The 20407-nt window shown below is 42.2% G+C and overlaps 1 protein-coding gene across 2 annotated transcripts in view; it reads left to right on the top strand.

Moving 5' to 3' along the window:
* TTC27 (tetratricopeptide repeat domain 27) overlaps nt 1–20407 on the top strand; it is an 84470-nt gene that overhangs the window by 18612 nt on the left and 45451 nt on the right. For both annotated transcript variants that reach the window (XM_035108253.3, XM_035108254.3), the window contains 3 exons: nt 1162–1298; nt 3762–3874; nt 4985–5051. In XM_035108253.3, coding sequence (XP_034964144.2) covers nt 1162–1298; nt 3762–3874; nt 4985–5051 — 317 coding nt within the window. The remainder of the gene's footprint in view (nt 1–1161; nt 1299–3761; nt 3875–4984; nt 5052–20407) is intronic.

Consider the following 20407-nt stretch of genomic DNA (forward strand, 5'->3'; position numbering starts at 1 on the left):
ACCGTGCTATAATTAGAGAAGCTTGCCTTATAATGTGACCAAAACTATAACATCTCTTTGAAACTGCATGGTAAAAATAGCCCCCCAAGTGCTTTGCTTAGTTTCTCTAATATGATTAAATATGATAAATGACTTATTGATTTTGTACTTAGATATGTTTGTGAAATTGTAATTCCAATTGGGATACATTTTGGTGGAATAATTATTCCTAATTGTTATATTATAATTTAATTCTAATTAAGTTACAGCTCCACATACATAATTCTGTATTTTATTTGAAATCTGATCTGTCAAGGCTCTGATTCTAACTGACCACTATCAGAATCTCTGGAAACTGTTGCTGCAGTCAATATATTATCCAAGGCTGCTGCTTATAAGTTCCTAAGGCAGTATAATTGAGGAGACCACAATCCAATTGCCTGACAATATCTCCCAGTGGTTTCATGTAGTGCTAAATGGGATAGAAGATAAAATGAAACCATATTGGACCACATAAGGCAGGGATGGAACTTATGGCCTTGCAGATGTTGTGGGACTCAAAATCCCATCAACCCCAGCCAGCATGGCCAATGGACAGGATCAATGGGAACTATAGACCCACAACACCTGGAAGGCCACAGGTTTCCCCAGTACTGCTTCCTGGAACCTGCCTCTACAAGTCTGTAACTACCACAGATTAGTGCCTCCTTTTCCCCCAGATATCATGAAGGATCATGTTAAACGAGAGACACCCTCAGTGTAGCAGTGTGTCCTTCTAACAGTAATCAACTTTTATTGTGAAATATACTTATCAAGTGTGTTCAGTCATTTATTTATTTATTTAACTACCGTAATTAACAGTACAACTTATATTGGAAAAAGCCACTGTTTGTTAATACATATTTGTGCTTTGTTGTAAATTTTATTTATCTACTATGACATTTATACCCGTCCTTTGCTCTGTATGGAACTCAAGATGGCATACATGCTGTTTCTAGTCCATTTCCCTTCCAGGCACTGACCAGACTCACACCTGCATAATCTATCGACAAGGATGTTACATCTTGTGCCTTGAGAACATACCCTCATACTCCATGAAATATGTATATGTGTCTCTTAAAGTGTAACTTCGGTATATGTAACTAGAATTTCTGTTTCCTCTTGATGACTAACTTTCTGCAGGTGCCCTGGGAAAAAGGACAAGATTTCAGGAAAAATATGTAGCACAGCTCATATTAGATGTTCAAAGGGAAGATGGCATCCTCCTTCCTCACCGTGAGCTTAGTCCAGCACCTTCCCCACTTGAAGATTTAACAAAGGTACAGGAATTTTTCTTTTGAAATGTAACGTGCTGTTCAACATAAGTAGATTGCCATGCTTGCCTGTGTATGTCTTATTAGAAATAATAATAAAGGGGATTTTGAAGGCCGATAGAAATTAAGACTGCACAATGTGTATGAAACTACATTTCTTTTATAATGTATAAATCTTACCTCATTGTGTGCTGTAAAATGGTAATGGCAGATTTTATATATAGTGGTGCCAAGACTTACAAATTTAATCCGTTCCGAAGGCACCTTTGTAGGTCGAAAAATTCATAAGTCGAAAAGCGCCATTGGAAATGCGATTTCCCATAGGAATGCATTGGAAACGGAAAAATTTGTAAGTCGAAGCAACCCTATCAAAAATTTCGTAAGTCGAAAAAACCCTGTCTACTTACTTACCTTTTTTTAAATATAATTTTTATTAATTTTATGATAAGCATGAAAAAAAGAACAATACAGAAAAAATAGACAATCATAATCCCACACCTTCCACACACACCCCCCATGAGTCCCCTCCTGCCACAAGGAAGACCCACGCTGAGCAAATAGTCGAAGGTGGTTCATTTTAGTGGCTGGGTTTCTCCCCTACCCCTCCTCCCCTCCCCAGCGCCCACCCCCCTTGATAAGTATCTAAAACCGCCACGGTTTCCGTTCGGATGTTGAGAAATTTTAGATACAAGTATCTAAAACCGCCACGGTTAAATTTTAGATACAAGTATCTAAAACCACCACTTTAGATACAAGTATCTAAAACCGCCACGGTTTCCGTTCGGATGTCGAGAAATTTGGTTGTCGAGTTGTTCGTAAGTCGAGGTACCACTGTATACAGTATGTATGTATGTATTTACTTACTGTGCTGAATAAATCCGCAAAGCTTTGGCCATTTTAGCAAGAACTTGCCTGAGCCTAATGATACACACACAAAAATGCTTTCATACTGCTGTGTGGTTTCAAATATATATTTGGTGCAACATCCTTAGAAGCTGCTGCCACCTTAAATCAGAGATGAATATGGGAGAGTGCCAACATGCATGTGTGCTCATTTGTTTGTTTACAGAGGCAGCTTCCTGTTGAAGAGTGTTGTGTTTGGGTGGTGCTCTACTGATAAGCATTGCCTGTATGGTTGTTTGCCTTTCACTAGCAGTGACTCAAACTAGATTCAGACTACTGTACTGTGGGAAGATGTAGAAACAGTATCCTTTGTTACCATGGATTATTTGTTCAGCAGTTTTCAATGAACAGCCTTTGCTATTCTAGGGCAGTATTCAATGAAATAGTTGCATGCATGTAAGCAGGCGTGTTCTGGGACGGTGGGGGGGGCTCGGTCCGCCCCAGGTGCCATTCCAAAGGGGGGGACAAAATGCTGACCGCCAATTGGCACCTCCTGGGGTGCTTGCTGAGCACCCCCAACGCACGCCACGCCCCCATGCCTCCAGGGACTCGCGCCACTCCGGGTGCCGGAGCAGGTTGCTCCGCCTCTGCATGCAAGCATTGCCACTAGTGCAGTGATATTCTCATGCTGTTGCACCATCCTCAAACCTGCTTTGGAGGTTTGCGGGTTTGCGGGTTTTCTGGGTTGCGGGGAAACCCAGAACAAATTTAGGGGTGCATGCAGGGAGGAGAGGGAGAAAACGTTTCATTGTACAGGAATAAATCATTGTGCTGGCAAAATGTTTGCCTTAGCACTATCTCCAATAACTTCTGTTTAGGCCATACAGAGTGCAGGGAAAGTTCACAGCAGCTTGTATTGCAACCTGGAGCAGCATGCTGAGGTAGACATGCAGTTCTCTGCACTATGGTCCATGTGTTCCTCCACGCTTGCACATGGCTTAGCATTTAGTCTGAACAAGGGATTCTCGTTTGTTTTGCACTAGATGTGACCTGTCTCTTAAGGTTTGTTCATAGTTTTCTGATTGGATATAAGGATAAGCTGGAGATTGTTGTTTCCTTCACATGTTTGCAAGGAGGAGCAAAGCAGCCCAGATTGCCACATTCACAGCAAGCCATTAACTAGGGTCCAGTGTGACATGTTTTTAAAAAATGCCACTTTGTGTACATGTACATTTAAAAGCTGTCATTAGATATCAAGAATAAGAATCAGTCTAGCACAGTGGTTTTCTAACTTTATATTTCATGGATAATTTTCCACATCGGCTTTACTGAAAAACCCTTTAGCAACCATTGCAGGACCTGTGTGTGTTAATTCTGTTTTCCATTCATGGTTCTACAGCTCCGTCAGTTGTCCTGCATTATTTAAAAAAACATCTTCCATGCAGTTGTGTTTCTGCTAGGAAAGAGATTTTATTTTATTTTTTACTGATAAGTCAATATGAGTATTTATATTTTTGGCAGAGTTCAACACCAATGCTGCTGTTCAGGGTTTTTATTATTGTAACTTTCAAATAGTTGAGCAATTTTAATGTGAATCACTTGTGTGATTTCCCCCCCCCCAAACAGAATTATGATTTGAATGATGACACAGTGTTAAATGAAATAAAGTTTGCAGAATCTCATCAGAACCAGATGCCTGACTTATGTGCAGAAGAGCTTGCCGTTATCCTTGGAATTTGGTAAGATGATATTTGTTGGTTCCACTTTGTCACTCTTTCAAGTGTATGGCTACAGCAAAATGATTATTCCATAAAAACTTGTTGGTGAAGTACTTTTGAGGTTCGATCCATGCATGCACTCACCTGTAGGGCTGGTTGACATTCCTTCTCTTTGTACCTTCTGCACACAAAGCAGGAGAATAAGGGCCAGGTTAAACTCAGTTGTGGAGCTACAGTGGAACCTCTACTTACAATCATAATACATTCCGGAGGCCCGACCACTGGGCGAAACTGGATGCTAGTAGAGGTGCCGTTGTGTGCATGTGCATTTGGCGGCAGCCGCTTGTGCGCACACATAGATGGCAGAAGCTGCTTCCGCGCATGCATGAATCACGGCAAATCCAGTGTTTACTTCCAGGTTTGCCGCGGTTGCAACTTGGAACGTCCACGAGACGAGGCGGCTGTAAGTCGAGAATCCACTGTATTGGAAGTCAGTGCAATGAGTCCCATAGTGCAGTGGAACTTCCCCCCACATCTGCTCCCCAAATCTGCTTGGGAGAAAAGAGGGAAGAAAGCAGAAATGTTTGCGCTGATGAAATATTCACCTCAGAGTGACATTGAATTTCATTTGATTTGGCTGCCCTTTGACTTTAACAACTTGGTGTATTATAAAATATATCTGATCTGATAATCTGAACGTTTTGTACATGATATTTATAGCTGCCTCACAAGTTTTGAAAATGAATTTCAGAATGTTTCTATTTAACAGACAGTAAAATTTGGCTGATTGGCAGGAGTTGTATTAATTTCATTAATCCCTCTTTGGAGGTTACAGTATTCTCTGGGCATCCCTCCAGGTGAAGTGCGTCAGGTGAACAGTTTTTTCTTCACCTGAACAACTTAATTATATGTTAAATCCAGGTGAAAATGTTGTTGACTATTGTGTATTTTATGTTTAATATTGTATTGTAATTGTCAGACAACTTAATGTATTTAATTGATTAGCAATAATTTTATTTTAGCTGATTTGTACCCAAAATCTTCATCCAAAGTTGCCTGATGTGACTAGCAATATAAAATGCAAAAAGCAGTAAGGCTCAGAATGTGCTTTTTTTCCTCCCTTCTATGCAGCATAGACTTTCAGAAGAACAACCCGGTTCATAAGCTCACAGAAGAGGAGCTGCTTGCTTTTTCATCAGTAAGAAACTTACCTATCTCCACTTGCATTGTGTGTAACATTGTTTAATCGCTTCTCCCTTTGCACATAGCAGAAGGAGCAGCCAGATTGGGCCTGGTGGTCCCGCGTCCGTCAGTCTCCTCTTGTTCAGGGGATGGTCTGAAAGTGCCTTTTGTGCCCATATTGTGCACAGCTGGAAATCCTGGGTGATTAAGTTTCACAGTTGTGTGGAGGGATCTGTATAAATTATGCAAAAGTATTTCTTAAACCACTTTTCGTTTGCATCACAAACTGTTCATGGCTCTTTACCAGATGTTGGGAACCTCAGTCCTGTGTGTGAAATTGTGGCCCTCCAAGCAAGCCCTTCTGTCTGGCTCTTTGAACTCTTCCTCAGGCCGCCCCCTTCCCTGACTCTGTTTTGCACCTCAGTGTTTTTGCCTGGCTGGAATGTGCCCTTGAGCACTGACAATGCCTCTTGGTTGTCTGGATGGAGAATAATAATAATAATAATAATAATAATAATAATAATAATAATAATAATAATAATTTTATTACTTATACCCTGCCCATCTGGCCGGACCCCAGCCACTCTGGGCTGCTTCCAACAGAATATTAAAAACACAATAAAACAAACATTAAAAAATTCACTAAACAGGGCTGCCTTCAGATGTTTTCTTAAAAGTCGGTTGTTTATTTCCTCGACATCTGATGGGAGGGTGTTCCACAGGGTAGGCACCACTACCGAGAAGGCCTTCTGCCTGGTTTCCTGTAACCTCACTTCTCTCAGGGAGGGAACCGCCAGAAGGTCCTCAGTGCTGGACCTCAGTGTCTGGGCAGAAAGATGGGATTAGAGACGCTCTTTCAGGTATACTGGGCTGAGGCCGTTTAGGGCTTTAAAGGTCAGCAGCAGCACTGAGGGGTGTGCAAGTTTTTAAAAACTAGCCTACTGTACAAAAGCAAAATGTACATTTGTTGCTCCAGCCATCACTAGCAAGCGGCCTTCAGAAGAGAATGCGGCCCTGCCCCCATCCATGCACTATGCTATTTGTCTAAAGTGCCATCTTCAGTTTGTGTGTGGCAGGTAGTCACATTCCTAATAGTTGTATGGGAAAGCAATCCAATCCAGTGAGTTAAGTGTTACACTTGGAGTAATTGCCTGACAAAATTGTCTTGGACAAATTGCTTTACATGCTCAATCCCCACTGACCAGGAGTGGTGTTTGGTGACAGAGATTACTTAATATTTTGACAAGTAAGTTCAAACACATGTCCAAAAGCTGTTCAGAGTTCAAAGCTGTTTCTGGAATCTGTTTGACAGGTTTTGGGGGGATGATAGTGGGGTGACTTGGGGGTAGCTGGAAATGTAGCTAGCTTCCAGCTTTTTGGTACGATACTACCTTAATGAGCACATTTATCAAAAAAGTATTCTTCTCATGGTTGAAATAGAGAAAAATGTTACAGCTCCTTTATATCCATAAGAATTCCCATCTATCTTCGTATTTTGCTTTGTGCACCATTTCATTGCTGGAGAAAATGCAGCAATTCTCCCCCGAGTGAACTGAATGAGTGTGTTCTGGTTTCCTTGATTTCTATTCTAGCTGTTTCAAAATTATGAAACCAGAAAGGCTCGATTAAGAGGTTGGCTTTATGAATTGCTTTGTTCCTATGCCTACTAAAGCTTTTACTGAATACTGCATTTGAGATAATACTGGGGAGGAAACGGACAAAAATAGCCACTTGTAGCAGAAGTGTAGGCTTGTATATATGGTATTTTTCATACCCAGTTTTATTTGTGTGTGTTGAAGTAATGAAGCTCTTATTTTGAGCAAATTCTTCATGTAGGGAGCGTGTATACTGAAACAAGTCTAGACAAGCTTATTCCAAAATACATCGTTTAGACTTTAAGGTGCCACTAGACTCATTTTGTCTGCAAATGGCTAGCATGGCTGCCCCTCTGAAAGTTATTATTACTGTGCCATCTAGTGGCTGATTATTTGAATACAAATGCACCAGTGCACCTTCTGCCGCTCAGTGAAGGAAATTTCAATGAAACTTTTGCTGCCCTTGAATGATGTATTGCCTGTCATCAGCCATTATACTTATTGCTAGTGTTAATACTGATCATATTATTTGTCAATTCATAGATGCAGAAATTGGCCATGGGGGGAAGAACCTTCTCAAAGCATCTTACTTTTGTACTAACTCTCTAACCTTCACTGTACTTCAGGAAGTTGTGGAATAAAAGGAAAGTTTCTAGTCCTCAGGTGCTTTTGGTTAGAAGCCGCCAATTATATTTGCCAACACCGTAAGCATCTTCCTATTTTATGCAAAAAAATTAATTACAGAAAGAGAGTTTTTCAGTAAAGCCAAGATTGATGTTTGATGCTAGCTCCTCTAACATCATATACACTGTTGTGTGTATGTGTGAGCAGGCATCTTCTCAGCCTACATGTGGATTCCTAAATCTGCAGGCTGGTTAGATGGTTGTCATACATTCATCTGATATCTACTTAAATATGAGACGTTTCAAGATACCTTGAAGCATCAGCATCCATACAGCTCTTTTTAAAGTGAGTCATGAGTCACCACTTCATGGTGGGCATTGTAGCTCAGAATCCCAGTAACCATGTTGATCTGTCAACACACACACACACACACACACACAAAACAGATCAAGGTTGGTGATGTTTTGATGAACCCAATGACTCTCTTTTTTTTTGTATTGAACACCTGCATTTGAACAAAAGGCCAGGGGAAACAGTGAAGGATGGGTAATAATTATTGTTGCTTCAAGAGAGGTCCAACTTAACTTTCATCAGCCTACATTCCTTCCATACCCCTAGTCTTTCTCAGGGTTTTTGAGTTGAGCTGGCTGTCATCACTAGAGGATGTCCCAGTCTTTTCTCATCAGGAACCTTAAGTTTCAAATTATATTGGTTGACCACTTCGTTCAATATACACTTGATTTCTCTTATTCTCTCCCTCCTCGCACTCTATAAGAGCTGTGACAATCCATAACTCGGTCTCCTCCATCACCCAGAGCCTGGAATACTTATCTCTTTCATTTAGCTTTCCTCCCCCATAGGTAAAGGTAAAGGGACCCCTGACCATTAGGTCCAGTCGTGACCGACTCTGGGGTTGCGCGCTCATCTCGCATTATTGGCCAAGGGAGCCGGCGTATAGCTTCCAGGTCATGTGGCCAGCATGACAAAGCCGCTTCTGGCAAACCAGAGCAGCACATGGAAACGCCGTTTACCTTCCCGCTGTAGCGGTTCCTATTTATCTACTTGCATTTTGAGGTGCTTTCGAACTGCTAGGTTGGCAGGAGCTGGGACCAAGCAACGGGAGCTCACCCCGTCACAGGGATTCGAACCGCCGACCTTCTGATCAGCAAGCCCTAAGCTCAGTGGTTTAACCCACAGCACCACCTGCGTCCCCCTCCCCCATAATTAGTAACAATTCCCCCATAATTTCCCCTTCCTCCCCCATAATTAGTAACAATTCCCAACTGTATGGCTGTTGCTTCCCCTTTTGCTGTTCACCTGAGTCTCCTGATAAGGGTGGGGGAGGCCTATATTTCCATCCCCGTCCTTTCAGCATGTCAGCCAACTCCCAGCCTGGCTATGTTTCTTCTTGGCCACAAAGCCCCAATGGGCTGAAGACAGTTCATAGACAGTTCCTTAGAGGCAGCATATCTGGTACTTTATTTATTTCAAACATTTGTTCCAGGTGGACTCTTAACCACATAAAGGAGAATAATATTGCAACATTCAGAAGCAATGGTTTTTTTAAATAAATAAATAAATAAAGGGATAGAAGCATACCTAATCATATATATTTTTATCCATTATGTTGTTCTGTTGCATGTGAACTGCCTCGTGCTCCCTGCTGAAAACAAAATTTATAATTGCAGCTCTTGCTGTGCAGCAGTAGTGGGGAACTTTTCCAGTTAGTCCAGGGGACTAGACTGTGGTGTCCTCATCCCCTCCCAGGCCAGGTTTGAAAGGTGGGCGCTGCTGCCCATCTGTCAATCACTTGGCACTGCAGTAACATCAAGTGGCCTTTTCTTTTGCCACCGGGAGTCTTCCGGAGCCCCCTTCATAGCACTTAGAAGAGGGACTTCTGAAGATCTGACAGAAGCCCTGTTCAAAGCGGAGGGCTAGAGAGCACTTTTGAGTGGCGCTTCTGAAGAAGCCACCCATTGGCAGTGCCTTCCAACTCCCTTTCAGCCAAGTCTGGCTCTTATCAGCCGTCTGCTGTGACATCAGGTGTAAGGCAGGTGGGTGTGGCTTTGCCCTCAGGGGCAAAGTGGGGAGACCTGTTGAAGCCTTCATGCCAGAAAATTTCCACTCCATACTCTAGAGATAGTATTGATAGGGACCCACACCTAGGTAAATAGATTTTTCATACTTCATCCACAATGCAATGAACTGTTGTTAAACTGTTAGGCATGTCCAATTGTCCATGCAGTGTTGTTTTGATCTGCAGCAGAGTCCTCTGCTACAAACTGCTCTTGAAATTCCTTGAGCTTCAAAAGCAACTTTATCTGTGATGTGGAAGGGCTTGTATGGATTCTTGTTTTGCAGATAGTTGCTCATTACAGGACCCCCCCCCCCCGGCTGCCGCTCAGTGCTGCCTAAAAGTCTGCTGTGAGGGATTGGAAAGACCTTTTCAAAACAGCATGCCGGGTTGTATGGGGTTAATTGGAACGAGCATTTTCCTTCACACCACAAAGAGCTCTGCTGGTCCATAGGATCTTCCTCAAGTGTGTTTATTTAATTATTTTTTGTTTAGAGTTCTTGTAAACTTCTCAACATTTAAAAAATACCAAAGTAGTATGTAAAGGATAAAATGTGCAATAGAAAATGGCATATAAATGACACAGGATGCAGTTCAGTACTTTTCACAATGACCGATACAAACGTCGTTAGCATATGCTGAAAGCGGAACATTGGGAGGGCAATTGAGGAACAAAGCCAGAGTCAAAATTGGTTTTTAATGAAAAATCAAATTACATACAGTTTCTAAAACAGTCTGAAATTTTCCATATAATTGTGTTTTTTAAGATAAATCTGCCCAACTGAGCTTTTATCAATTCTTTTGAGTTTGAAACTGGCGCCTTAATATGAATGGATTAATGCTCTTGGAAACTATTGAGCAGTTTTTAAGGAAATAATTTTAAAAACAATTGAAGCATAAATACAATTGTAATGCTAGTCTTGTATCTATTTTTATATTGTCAATTAAAATAGAAATAAACTTAAATCAGTTTCTTCTTCTCATTTTATTACATTTGGCCATGCTTGAGGACCCAGGGATGAAAACAATTGTGCTTTTGTTTGAACACTTGTGCTCAGTTTTAATATCTTAAAAGTATAGAGCAAGTCACTGTTTTTCTTCATAGCATATAAATTTCGGCTAGAACACTAGCCCGTGTTCTTTGTTCAAGTATTTCTAATTTATACGGGAGACTTTTAATAATATTACATTTAAACTTTTTGTCTTTATGTTCTGTTTTTGCTGCTTGCCTCCGCTTGCTTGCTGAAACATAGGGAAACATTTTAAAAATCAGATAACGGAATTAAAAGGGGTAAGATCAAGAGGATGAGGGAGCTGTCAAAACTGATAGAATATTGTCTGGTTCAAAGGTGAACCAGATGGTGAAAGTAGCTCTGCATTCCACTTCGTTGATCCTTATTTTTCATAAGTGTTCAAATCCTGTTGACATATGGGAAGGAAAAAGGTCCATACATACTTTTTCTCACCTCTGCACCTCCTCTAGTCTGGATACATTTCATAATTTCCCCAGTGACTGCATTTTTTTAAAAAAATCTCTCTTATCAACTATTGTATTATATAGGGTGAATTAACAGGGGTGTGCTGTTAATTTGTTTTTTTTAAAGTGGGTCGGTTCCAAAGAAACATGAAAAGAAGGAAAATATCTGCTAATAGTTCTTGCAGAACCTTGCCTAAGAGTTTGTATAAGAGTTCACTTAGTTGTACATTATGTGGTCCTTGTTGTAGTTTCCATGCTTCTGTTTGGTGGAGAGGTTGTGCAAACAGAAGAACATATTTTCTTACAAAAGTCTCTAGCATAAGATATATGCTAGATATTCAAATATATTAAAGGATGCCATATAGAGGAGGGTGAAAGGTTGTTTTCTGCTGCTCCAGAGAAGCAGACACGGAGCAGTGGATTCAAACTACAAGAAAGAAGATTCCACCTAAACATTAGGAAGAACTTCCTGACAGTAAGAGCTGTTTGACAGTGGAATTTGCTGCCAAGGAGTGTGGTGGAGTCTCCTTCTTTGGAGGTCTTTAAGCAGAGGCTTGACAGCCATCTGTCAGGAATGCTTTGATGGTGTTTCCTGCTTGGCAGGGGGTTGGACTGGATGGCCCTTGTGGTCTCTTCCAACTCTATGATTCTATGATATGAAACTGCCTTTTCTGTGAGTAGGACATCTTCCGTATATAGACAGGCACATTTGTATCCTTTGTATAAATACAAAATGAATAAATTCAAATGCAGGTAAATCTAATTTCTATGGGCACAAAATCTCTTCTTCTTTTTTAAGTAACACTGTGCATACCGTCTTGGTTTCCATCCAAGAACACACTGATAGTTTTTTGAACTTGCAGCACTGACAGGTGCAGAACAGAACTATCATCTCTCATCAGTGCTATTTAAACAGAGGCCACTGAGTTGTGTGCTTGGTTTTGCCCCTGATATTGCTGGGATTCCCCTTCCCTCTCCATGTATGTTTAAGGTGAATGTTTATAGCCGAGACACCCTGATTTCCTAGGGGTTTTTAATTGTGGGGTTGGCATCCTCAGGTATCAAGCACAAGAGGATCTGGGAAGAACTGGGTGATGTTTTGGGCAGGCTAAATAAAAGCATAGCCTTGAAGCCCTGCTTGTACCCATGGTGAGTAATACCAGAATAGGGCTGTGGTGTTTGCCAATCGGCTGTAATGCAAGGCAGGAGGAAGGAAGCCCATCCTGTGTCCTAGTGGCGCATCAGAACAAACAGCTCACAGCCACATCTCTGGTTGTAATGGGAATTTAGCAGAGAACTGCCTGGCTGAGCCCAGTGTCCTTCCTTGCTTCCTGCCTTACCTAACAGCTCTTCAGTGTTATGAATTGCTCCAGACTGAAGCCTTTCAAAAAGCTGATTTCCTCCTGTGAGGTGGAGTCCCAAGACATTCAAGCTCACCAACCGCCAGTGGCTGTGACATGAGTATTACTGATTGCTGTTACTCAATGTGCCTTCCCCAATGCAGTTCACTTTTTGTACACCTAAGAATAACCTATATGTTCAAACCCATTTGTCTTGGCTTGTAAAAAGCACCACTACAGAGGTGGTTAAGCAACATTTGGAGAAGCATTCTGTCCCCTCTCTAAAGGTGTTATAATACGTACAAATAATTCTAATGAAATGAGCTTGGTGAAGATCTCACATGAAGCATTGGCTGTCCTTTCGCCCTTCTGTTAAACTTTTTTCTCTCTCCAATCTATCTTTGTGCTTTCGTGTTATGCCAGTTAATTTGTGGCGGTCTTCTACTCCCGAAACCTTAGCAATGTAAAATGTTGGTACTGTGTGTGAAGTTAGGCTTCCCCTGACAAAGCTCTCTTGTTTCTTCATGCTTTCTTTCCCTATGTCACTATTTTCTCTGGCAGCCTTGGAGACAACTGGCCTGGTGGTGTGTACCTAAAGATCTTCTCCCTCTCGTTTGTCTTTGGCCAGCTGTATCTTCTGTGAGTCATTCGGTCAGGAAAGACTTTGACTTCTTTATAGCATGAAAACAGGATTACAACAGAGTGCTGTTTGATCTGGCATAGCGTTTTAGAATGCTGAAACAGTTTGTTCTTTAAAATGTCTCGCTTTCCCAACATTTCATCCTGGTTTACCTCAGTCTCTGGTGTAACCATAAGAGGTGACTTTATGTTCTGTTTTAAAACTGAAGTTTCAAGTGACTTCTTAGGAATTGTTCTCAAGACAATCCCCCCCCCCCACTTGATTATTGGTGGCCCATGTACACTGGAGAGGCCTGAGGAAACACTTTCTGAGAACTTTTACATATATAGTCTATCAACTTCCCTTTTTATTAAGTTTTGTTGGGCAAAGGATTTTGGTGTACTTGGAGAATGGATTTGTTCATACATGGGGGATCCACAGTTTTGCTTACCATGGTGAATACCAAGAGAGCCTCTGGCCAGGATGATTCCTAGGCCTCCTCCTAACTCTGAAGCTGCAGGAACTCTCTGCCCAATTCCCGTGGCAAGTATTTGACACAAGTCTCAATTTGTGTTGGCTCTGACTTGTATGGCATTCTGGGCGCCCAGCAATGGCAGACCAGCTAGTGCTGGTCTGGTCCCCGTTCCAGCTTGGAGGTAGAGATGTGTAGGTATCTCTCTCTGCTTGCTGGGTGTTTTGAACACCAGCAAACACAGAGCCAAAGGAAGCCTGCCTCTACACACACACACACACACACACACACACACACACACACACACCCCAAACACACCAGCTCAAAGCTATTTATTTATTAACAATATTTATATGCTTCTCAATTATGGAACATTCTCAGCTTACCATAAATAAGAATGAAAACATTCTAATTACAAAATAAAACACAAATCCTTCAAAATCAAAGGCAACATCAATACAACAAGAATTCCGAACGCTCTGGGTTGGATTTTAGTTGTCCCTCTCCAGTTCATTCCTGCCTCCAGACAACCATTCTGACTATGTACTGAGCCTTCTGCTGCTATGGACAAGGAGAAACAGAATGGGATGCCCTTCATAATAGTAACTTGCTCCAAATACTAGACGTCTTCTCACAAGCATTTCAGTGTGATGTCCCCCATATCTTTTAAGCAGATAGAAACTCATGGGATCCAGAAGGACAAAGTGCTGGGGGAGTAGTGGGATGGAGGGAAGTAATTTTTTTTTTTTTAAAGGAGAAATGGCCTGCACTGAAATATTGCAAGTACTGATTGAATCTAAAGCATGGCTAACCTCCTTGAAATAATAAATGCTTTGTTCCAGTTCACTGTCTACAACAAATAACATTAGAACAGTCTATTTAACATTGGAGAAATGTTAGAACTGTTTTTAAAAGGTGTAAGACACAAATTAATTTGCACATTTTCTTTCTAAATGACTCGCTTGAGGACCTCTTGGTTTCCAACTCCGTATTCCCCAGGGGTTAAGTACAATATTAGCATGCACTGCATTCATTTAGGAATTCCTGTTGTACTGTCAGCTATTGTCTATGAAAATCCTTGAACTCTGGTATTGAAAAGTTAAACCCTTTTCATAGAAATCCAAATTCCTGATTTATTGCTGTTGAGAATGGGCCTTCAGAAATACATACTGATGCACTGTGATGTGGTATGGAAGGCTGTGCTTGCTTGGTTTCAGGAGCTGGTCCAATCTAAACATCTAGTTGGGGTGGGAAGACAGTGTTACAGTCAAACATGGCTAAAGTGGCTTTCAGCATAACACAGAATAAATGATATGTTTGGAGTAAGGTACATGTCGGTAAAATGGCTCAGCTCCACTTGAAGTGCAAATGGAATCCACGCCTTCTGTAGCTTTAGCCTTCACTCATTATTGAAAACCAATTCTTTAGACAAAATAGTGAACGGACCCATTTTCCTCGCATGAAAAAAAAAGGTTAATTGGAAGTCTCTTCTGATAAAAAACATATTCCAGAGCTGAAATGTGTATTGAAACCCTGTCAAAAATGAATTAAGATTCCTAATAAGAGCCGTAGGAGTTTGAAGAAATTTCCCTGCTCTTGGCTGTAAAACTTTGGCACTGCTTTGCAGCAAATTAAAACCAAAAGTAGTTGATGCCAGCTATACCACAATGGCTTGTTCATCTCCTAACGTTGCCCATGAACAGGATGTAAGTCTCTGTTATAAAAGGTATTGCAAGAAAAATCCTACAGGCTATTGAAACTGTCAAGAATAATCTGCACTAAAAGATGTAGGCAGAAACAAAAATGTTGGCATTACTAAGTATGAATTTTATATATGAAATGAGGATAGCCAACAAGGTGCCCCCCAGTGTTGTTAGGCTACATGTCTCATTGTAGCTCACCATTCTGGAGGGCAGCACAGTGGCTACCCTGATGTAGAATATTACACTCCAAGACACTTTAATATTTTAAAACGCTTATATGCCTTTCTTATAAATGATTGGCCAATGAATCAGCTGAAATGCTATCTAAAGCTACCTGTTCTAAAGTAAATTATCAAATGCAGCTTTTGGAAGCTAAGATACTGGGCACAATTAAGTATGCCAGCCTGGATCAAAGCTGCTACGTAACCAATTTCTCGGATGTGTTTCTGAAACAGCAGTTTCCCATCACATGTGGTAATCCATCTTTTAAAACTGAGGGCAGTTTCAAAACAAATGTGTGGTATGGTTTGTAAGACTGCCGCTATAATGTGAGGAAGTCGATAATCCCACTGGACACACCTGCCAGCCCCCTTTCCTGTCACTTGGCTTTTTCCACTGCACAAGCAGCAATGCATTGCAGAAACAGGACCCAGCAGTTAACCATGGCTTCCCATTACTGTATCTACAAATTCATAAACTGGTTAATTCAGGCTTCCTCAACCTCGGCCCTCCAGGTGTTTTGAGCCTACAGTTCCCATCATCCCTGACCACTGGTCCTGCTAGCTAGGGATCATGGGAGTTGTAGGCCAAAAACATCTGGAGGGGCCGAGATTGAGGAAGCCTGGGTTAATCGTTTCCAAACAGGACAAGATAGGAAGCCATCAAACAATGACTTCACATTTTGTATTCTTTTGAATCCTAGCTCGTTTTGCCATTCACGTGACACAAGGAGCAAAATAGCTGGAAAGAGGCTGCCTGAAGGTGCCAAATCAGTCAAAAGATGTCAGCTGTAGTGCACTGTCCAGCATATGCATTTAAGTTGGTTACAAGGGGTTACCATGCAAGTGTCAGGCTTTCGACACTGCATTACTCCCCTGTGGATTTTAATACAGTTTGATAAGACACCCGAGAACCATTTGGACAAATATGACTGGGACTCTGTATTATTGTTTTCCTGGACTACATTTTGTGATCCGTTTTGCGATGCTTTGCCGGACTGATGGGATGTGAGCAATCTGAATACAGCCATAATTGATTGGCATATCGTGATTTGGAGGAACGTAGCAGTATCTATAAGTGATTCCTGTGTTGGGATGGAATGTACAGTACTTGGAAATGGGACAGGTGACTTGTTGCTTCTCACTGTTTCCAGAAGCTCCACTTTATATGGGAGTGTAGGCAGTGCTTGAATTATGGTAGGGGAAAGGTAGCCCCACCCCCCCTACTACCCCACTTTTAGCTAAATCATAGCTCGGCTGCAGCCTTCTATAAAAGGGTACTAAGGTGGCTGTTGAAAAAGAGTAAGCAGGTAGGGCCCCTCTAATCTCTCCACTCATGCAGATTGACTCACACACACCCCTCCTTGTGTGTCCCCGCATCCTGCCAGATCTGAGAAGATTGGGGAGGTGTGAGCAGCGCACAAGGGAAGAGAGGGAGGGAAAGTTCCATTGTACTGTATACTTTAGAAATGTGTGTGTGTTTGTTTTTAAAAACCTAACAAAAAACAAAGAGTATTGTGTTTGGCTCTGGCTACCATATTCTAAAATTGTTGTTGACCAAAGCTTAGATACTAAAAGTTTGAGAATGCAATAGAAAGGAGACTTGCAGGACAAAAATAAGAACCAGAGTTGCCCAGTAGTTAAAAAGATTGCATTATAGACAATAACTAAGGGGTAATAGATATAAAACCCCTTCATGGATCAATGCCTTGTCGTGGCGAAGGGGCTTGAATAACTCAGAGAAGCTATGAGCTATGCCATGCAGGGCCACCCAAGATGGACAGGTCATAGTGGAGAGTTTTGACTAAACGTGATCCACCTGGAGAAGGAACTGGCAAGCCACTCCAGTATCCCTGCCAAGAAAACTCCATGGACAAAGACAACAGGCATATAAAAGTTATGACGCTGGAAGATGGGCCCCTCAGGTCGGAAGGCGTCCAATATGCTACTGAGGAAGAGCGGAGGACAAGTACAAGTAGATTCAGAGCTGATGAAGCGGCTGGGCCAAAGCCGAAAGGACGCTCAGTTGTGGATATGCCTGGAAGCGAAAGGAAAGTCCGATGCTGTAAAGAAAAATATTGCATAGGAACCTGGAATGTAAGAACCATGAATAGAGGTAAGCTGGATGTGGTCAAAAATGAGATGACAAGAATAAATATCGACATCCTGGGCATCAGTGAACTAAAATGGAAGGGAATGGGTGAATTCAGTTCGGGTTACTATCATATCTACTACTGTGGGCAAGAATCCTGTAGAAGAAATGGAGTGGCCCTCATAGTCAACAAAAGAGTGGCAAAAGCTGTAATGGGATGCAATCTCAAAAATGACAGAATGATCTCGATACGAATCCAAGGCAGACCTTTTAACATCACAGTAATCCAAGTTTATGCACCAACTACCGGTGCTGAAGAAAGTGAAATTGACCAATTCTATGAAGACCTACAACACCTTCTAGAAATGACACCAAAGAAGGATGTTCTTCTCATTACAGGGGATTGGAATGCTAAAGTAGGGAATCAAGAGATAAAAGGAACAACTGGCAAGTTTGGCCTTGGAGTTCAAAATGAAGCAGGGCAAAGGCTACCGTGTTTCCCCCTTTTTAAGACACCGTCTTATAACTTTCCCCCCCCCCTCAAAAAACACAGGGTGGCTTACTTTCGGTGGGATGTCTTATTTTTTTATTACCAGTACGGTTTTTACGGTTCAGGGCGCTGGCTCAGGGCGGTGGCGGGGTGGCAGGCGTCTTTGGCCGGGCCAAGCAGAGGCCGCTGGCTCATGCGCTCCGCCCGCCGCTGCAGGGCGCTCCAAGCTCCTTGGCCGGGCCAGGCAAGGAAGAAGCAGTGAGCCCAGCAGTGGCGGCAAGCACGGAAGTGGCAGGGATGGCGGTGGACGAGAAGGCAGAGCGCGGGGATGCAGCCAGCAAGGCGGGAGCGCGATCAGCTGTTAAGCGGAGCTCTTGGAGCGCCTCTTCATAGCTGATCGCGCTCCTGCAGTGCCGGCCGCATGGAGTGACTCTGTGAGTGGAGGTGCCTGTGGAGGTTGGTTTCCGCGGCGCTGAAGTATGGCTTATTTTCGGGGTATGTCTTATATTTCTCAAATACTTAAAAACCCTGCCATGGCTTACTTTATGACTACGTATTAAAAAAGGGGAAACAGGGTAATAGAGTTCTGTCAAGAGAACAAGCTGGTCATCACAAACACTCTCTTCCAACAACACAAGAGACGACTCTACACATGGATATCACCAAATGGGCAGCATCGAAATCAGATTGATTATATTCTCTGCAGCCAAAGATGGAGAAGCTCTATACAATCAGCAAAAACAAGACCTGGAGCTGACTGTAACTCAGATCATCAGCTTCTTATAGCAAAATTCCAGCTTAAACTGAAGAAAGTAGGAAAAACCACTGGGCCAGTAAGATACAATCTGAATCAAATCCCTTATGAATACACAGTGGAAGTGAGGAACAGGTTTAAGGATTTAGATTTGGTGGACAGAGTGCCTGAAGAACTATGGATGGAGGCTCGTAACATTATACAGGAGGCAGCAACGAAAACCATCCCAAGGAAAAGGAAATGCAAGAAGGCAAAATGGCTGTCCAACGAGGCCTTACGAATAGCGGAGGAGAGGAGGCAAGCAAAATGCAAGGGAGATAGGGAAAGATACAGGAAACTGAATACAGATTTCCAAAAAACAGCAAGGAGAGATAAGAGGGTCTTCTTAAATGAGCAATGCAAAGAAATAGAGGAAAACAATAGAATGGGGAAAACCAGAGATCTGTTCAAGAAAATTGGAGATATGAAAGGAACATTTCGTACAAAGATTACCATAATCAAGGACAAAAGTGGTAAGGACCTAACAGAAGCAGAAGACATCAAGAAGAGGTGGCAAGAATACACAGAGGAATTATACCAGAATGATATGGAGGTCTCGTACACCCCAGGTAGTGTGGTTGCTGACCTTGAGCCAGACATCTTGGAGAGTGAAGTCAAATGGGCCTTAGAAAGCACTGCTAATAACAAAGCCAGTGGAAGTGATGATATTCCAGCTGAACTATTTAAAATTTTAAAAGATGATGCTGTTAAGGTGCTACACCCAATATGCCAGCAAGTTTGGAAAACTCAGCAATGGCCAGAGGATTGGAGAAGATCAGTCTACGTCCCAATTCCAAAGAAGGGTAGTGCCAAAGAATGCTCCAACTACCGCACAATTGCGCTCATTTCACACGCTAGCAAGGTTATGCTTAAAATTCTACAAGGCAGGCTTAGGCAGTATGTGGACCGAGAACTCCCAGAAGTGCAAGCTGGATTTCGAAAGGGCAGAGGAACCAGAGACCAAATAGCAAACATGCGCTGGATTATGGAGAAAGCTAGAGAGTTCCAGAAAAACGTCTACTTCTGCTACATTGACTATGCAAAAGCCTTTGACTATGTCGACCACAGCAAACTATGGCAAGTTCGTAAAGAAATGGGAGTGCCTGATCACCTCATCTGTCTCCTGAGAAATCTCTATGTGGGACAAGAAGCTACAGTTAGAACTGGATATGGAACAACTGATTGGTTCAAAATTGGGAAAGGAGTACGACAAGGTTGTATATTGTCTCCCTGCTTATTTAACTTATATGCAGAATTCATCATGCGAAAGGCTGGACTAGATGAATCCCAAGCAGGAATTAAGATTGCCGGAAGAAATATCAACAACCTCAGATATGCAGATGACACAACCTTGATGGCAGAAAGCGAGGAGGAATTAAAGAACCTTTTAATGAGGGTGAAAGAGGAGAGCGCAAAATATGGTCTGAAGCTCAACATCAAAAAAACCAAGATCATGGCCACTGGTCCCATCACCTCCTGGCAAATAGAAGGGGAAGAAATGGAGGCAGTGAGAGATTTTACTTTCTTGGGCTCCTTGATCACTGCAGATGGTGACAGCAGTCACGAAATTAAAAGACGCCTGCTTCTTGGGAGAAAAGCAATGACAAACCTAGACAGCATCTTAAAAAGCAGAGACATCACCTTGCCGACGAAGGTCCGTATAGTTAAAGCTATGGTTTTCCCAGTAGTGATGTATGGAAGTGAGAGCTGGACCATCAAGAAGGCTGATCGCCGAAGAATTGATGCTTTTGAATTATGGTGCTGGAGGAGACTCTTGAGAGTCCCATGGACTGCAAGAAGATCAAACCTATCAATTCTTAAGGAAATCAGCCCTGAGTGCTCCCTGGAAGGACAGATCGTGAAGCTGAGGCTCCA

Source organism: Zootoca vivipara, chromosome 3 (assembly GCF_965207765.1).
Source record: "Zootoca vivipara chromosome 3, rZooViv2.hap1.1, whole genome shotgun sequence".
In the NCBI taxonomy this organism is placed as follows: domain Eukaryota; kingdom Metazoa; phylum Chordata; class Lepidosauria; order Squamata; family Lacertidae; genus Zootoca; species Zootoca vivipara.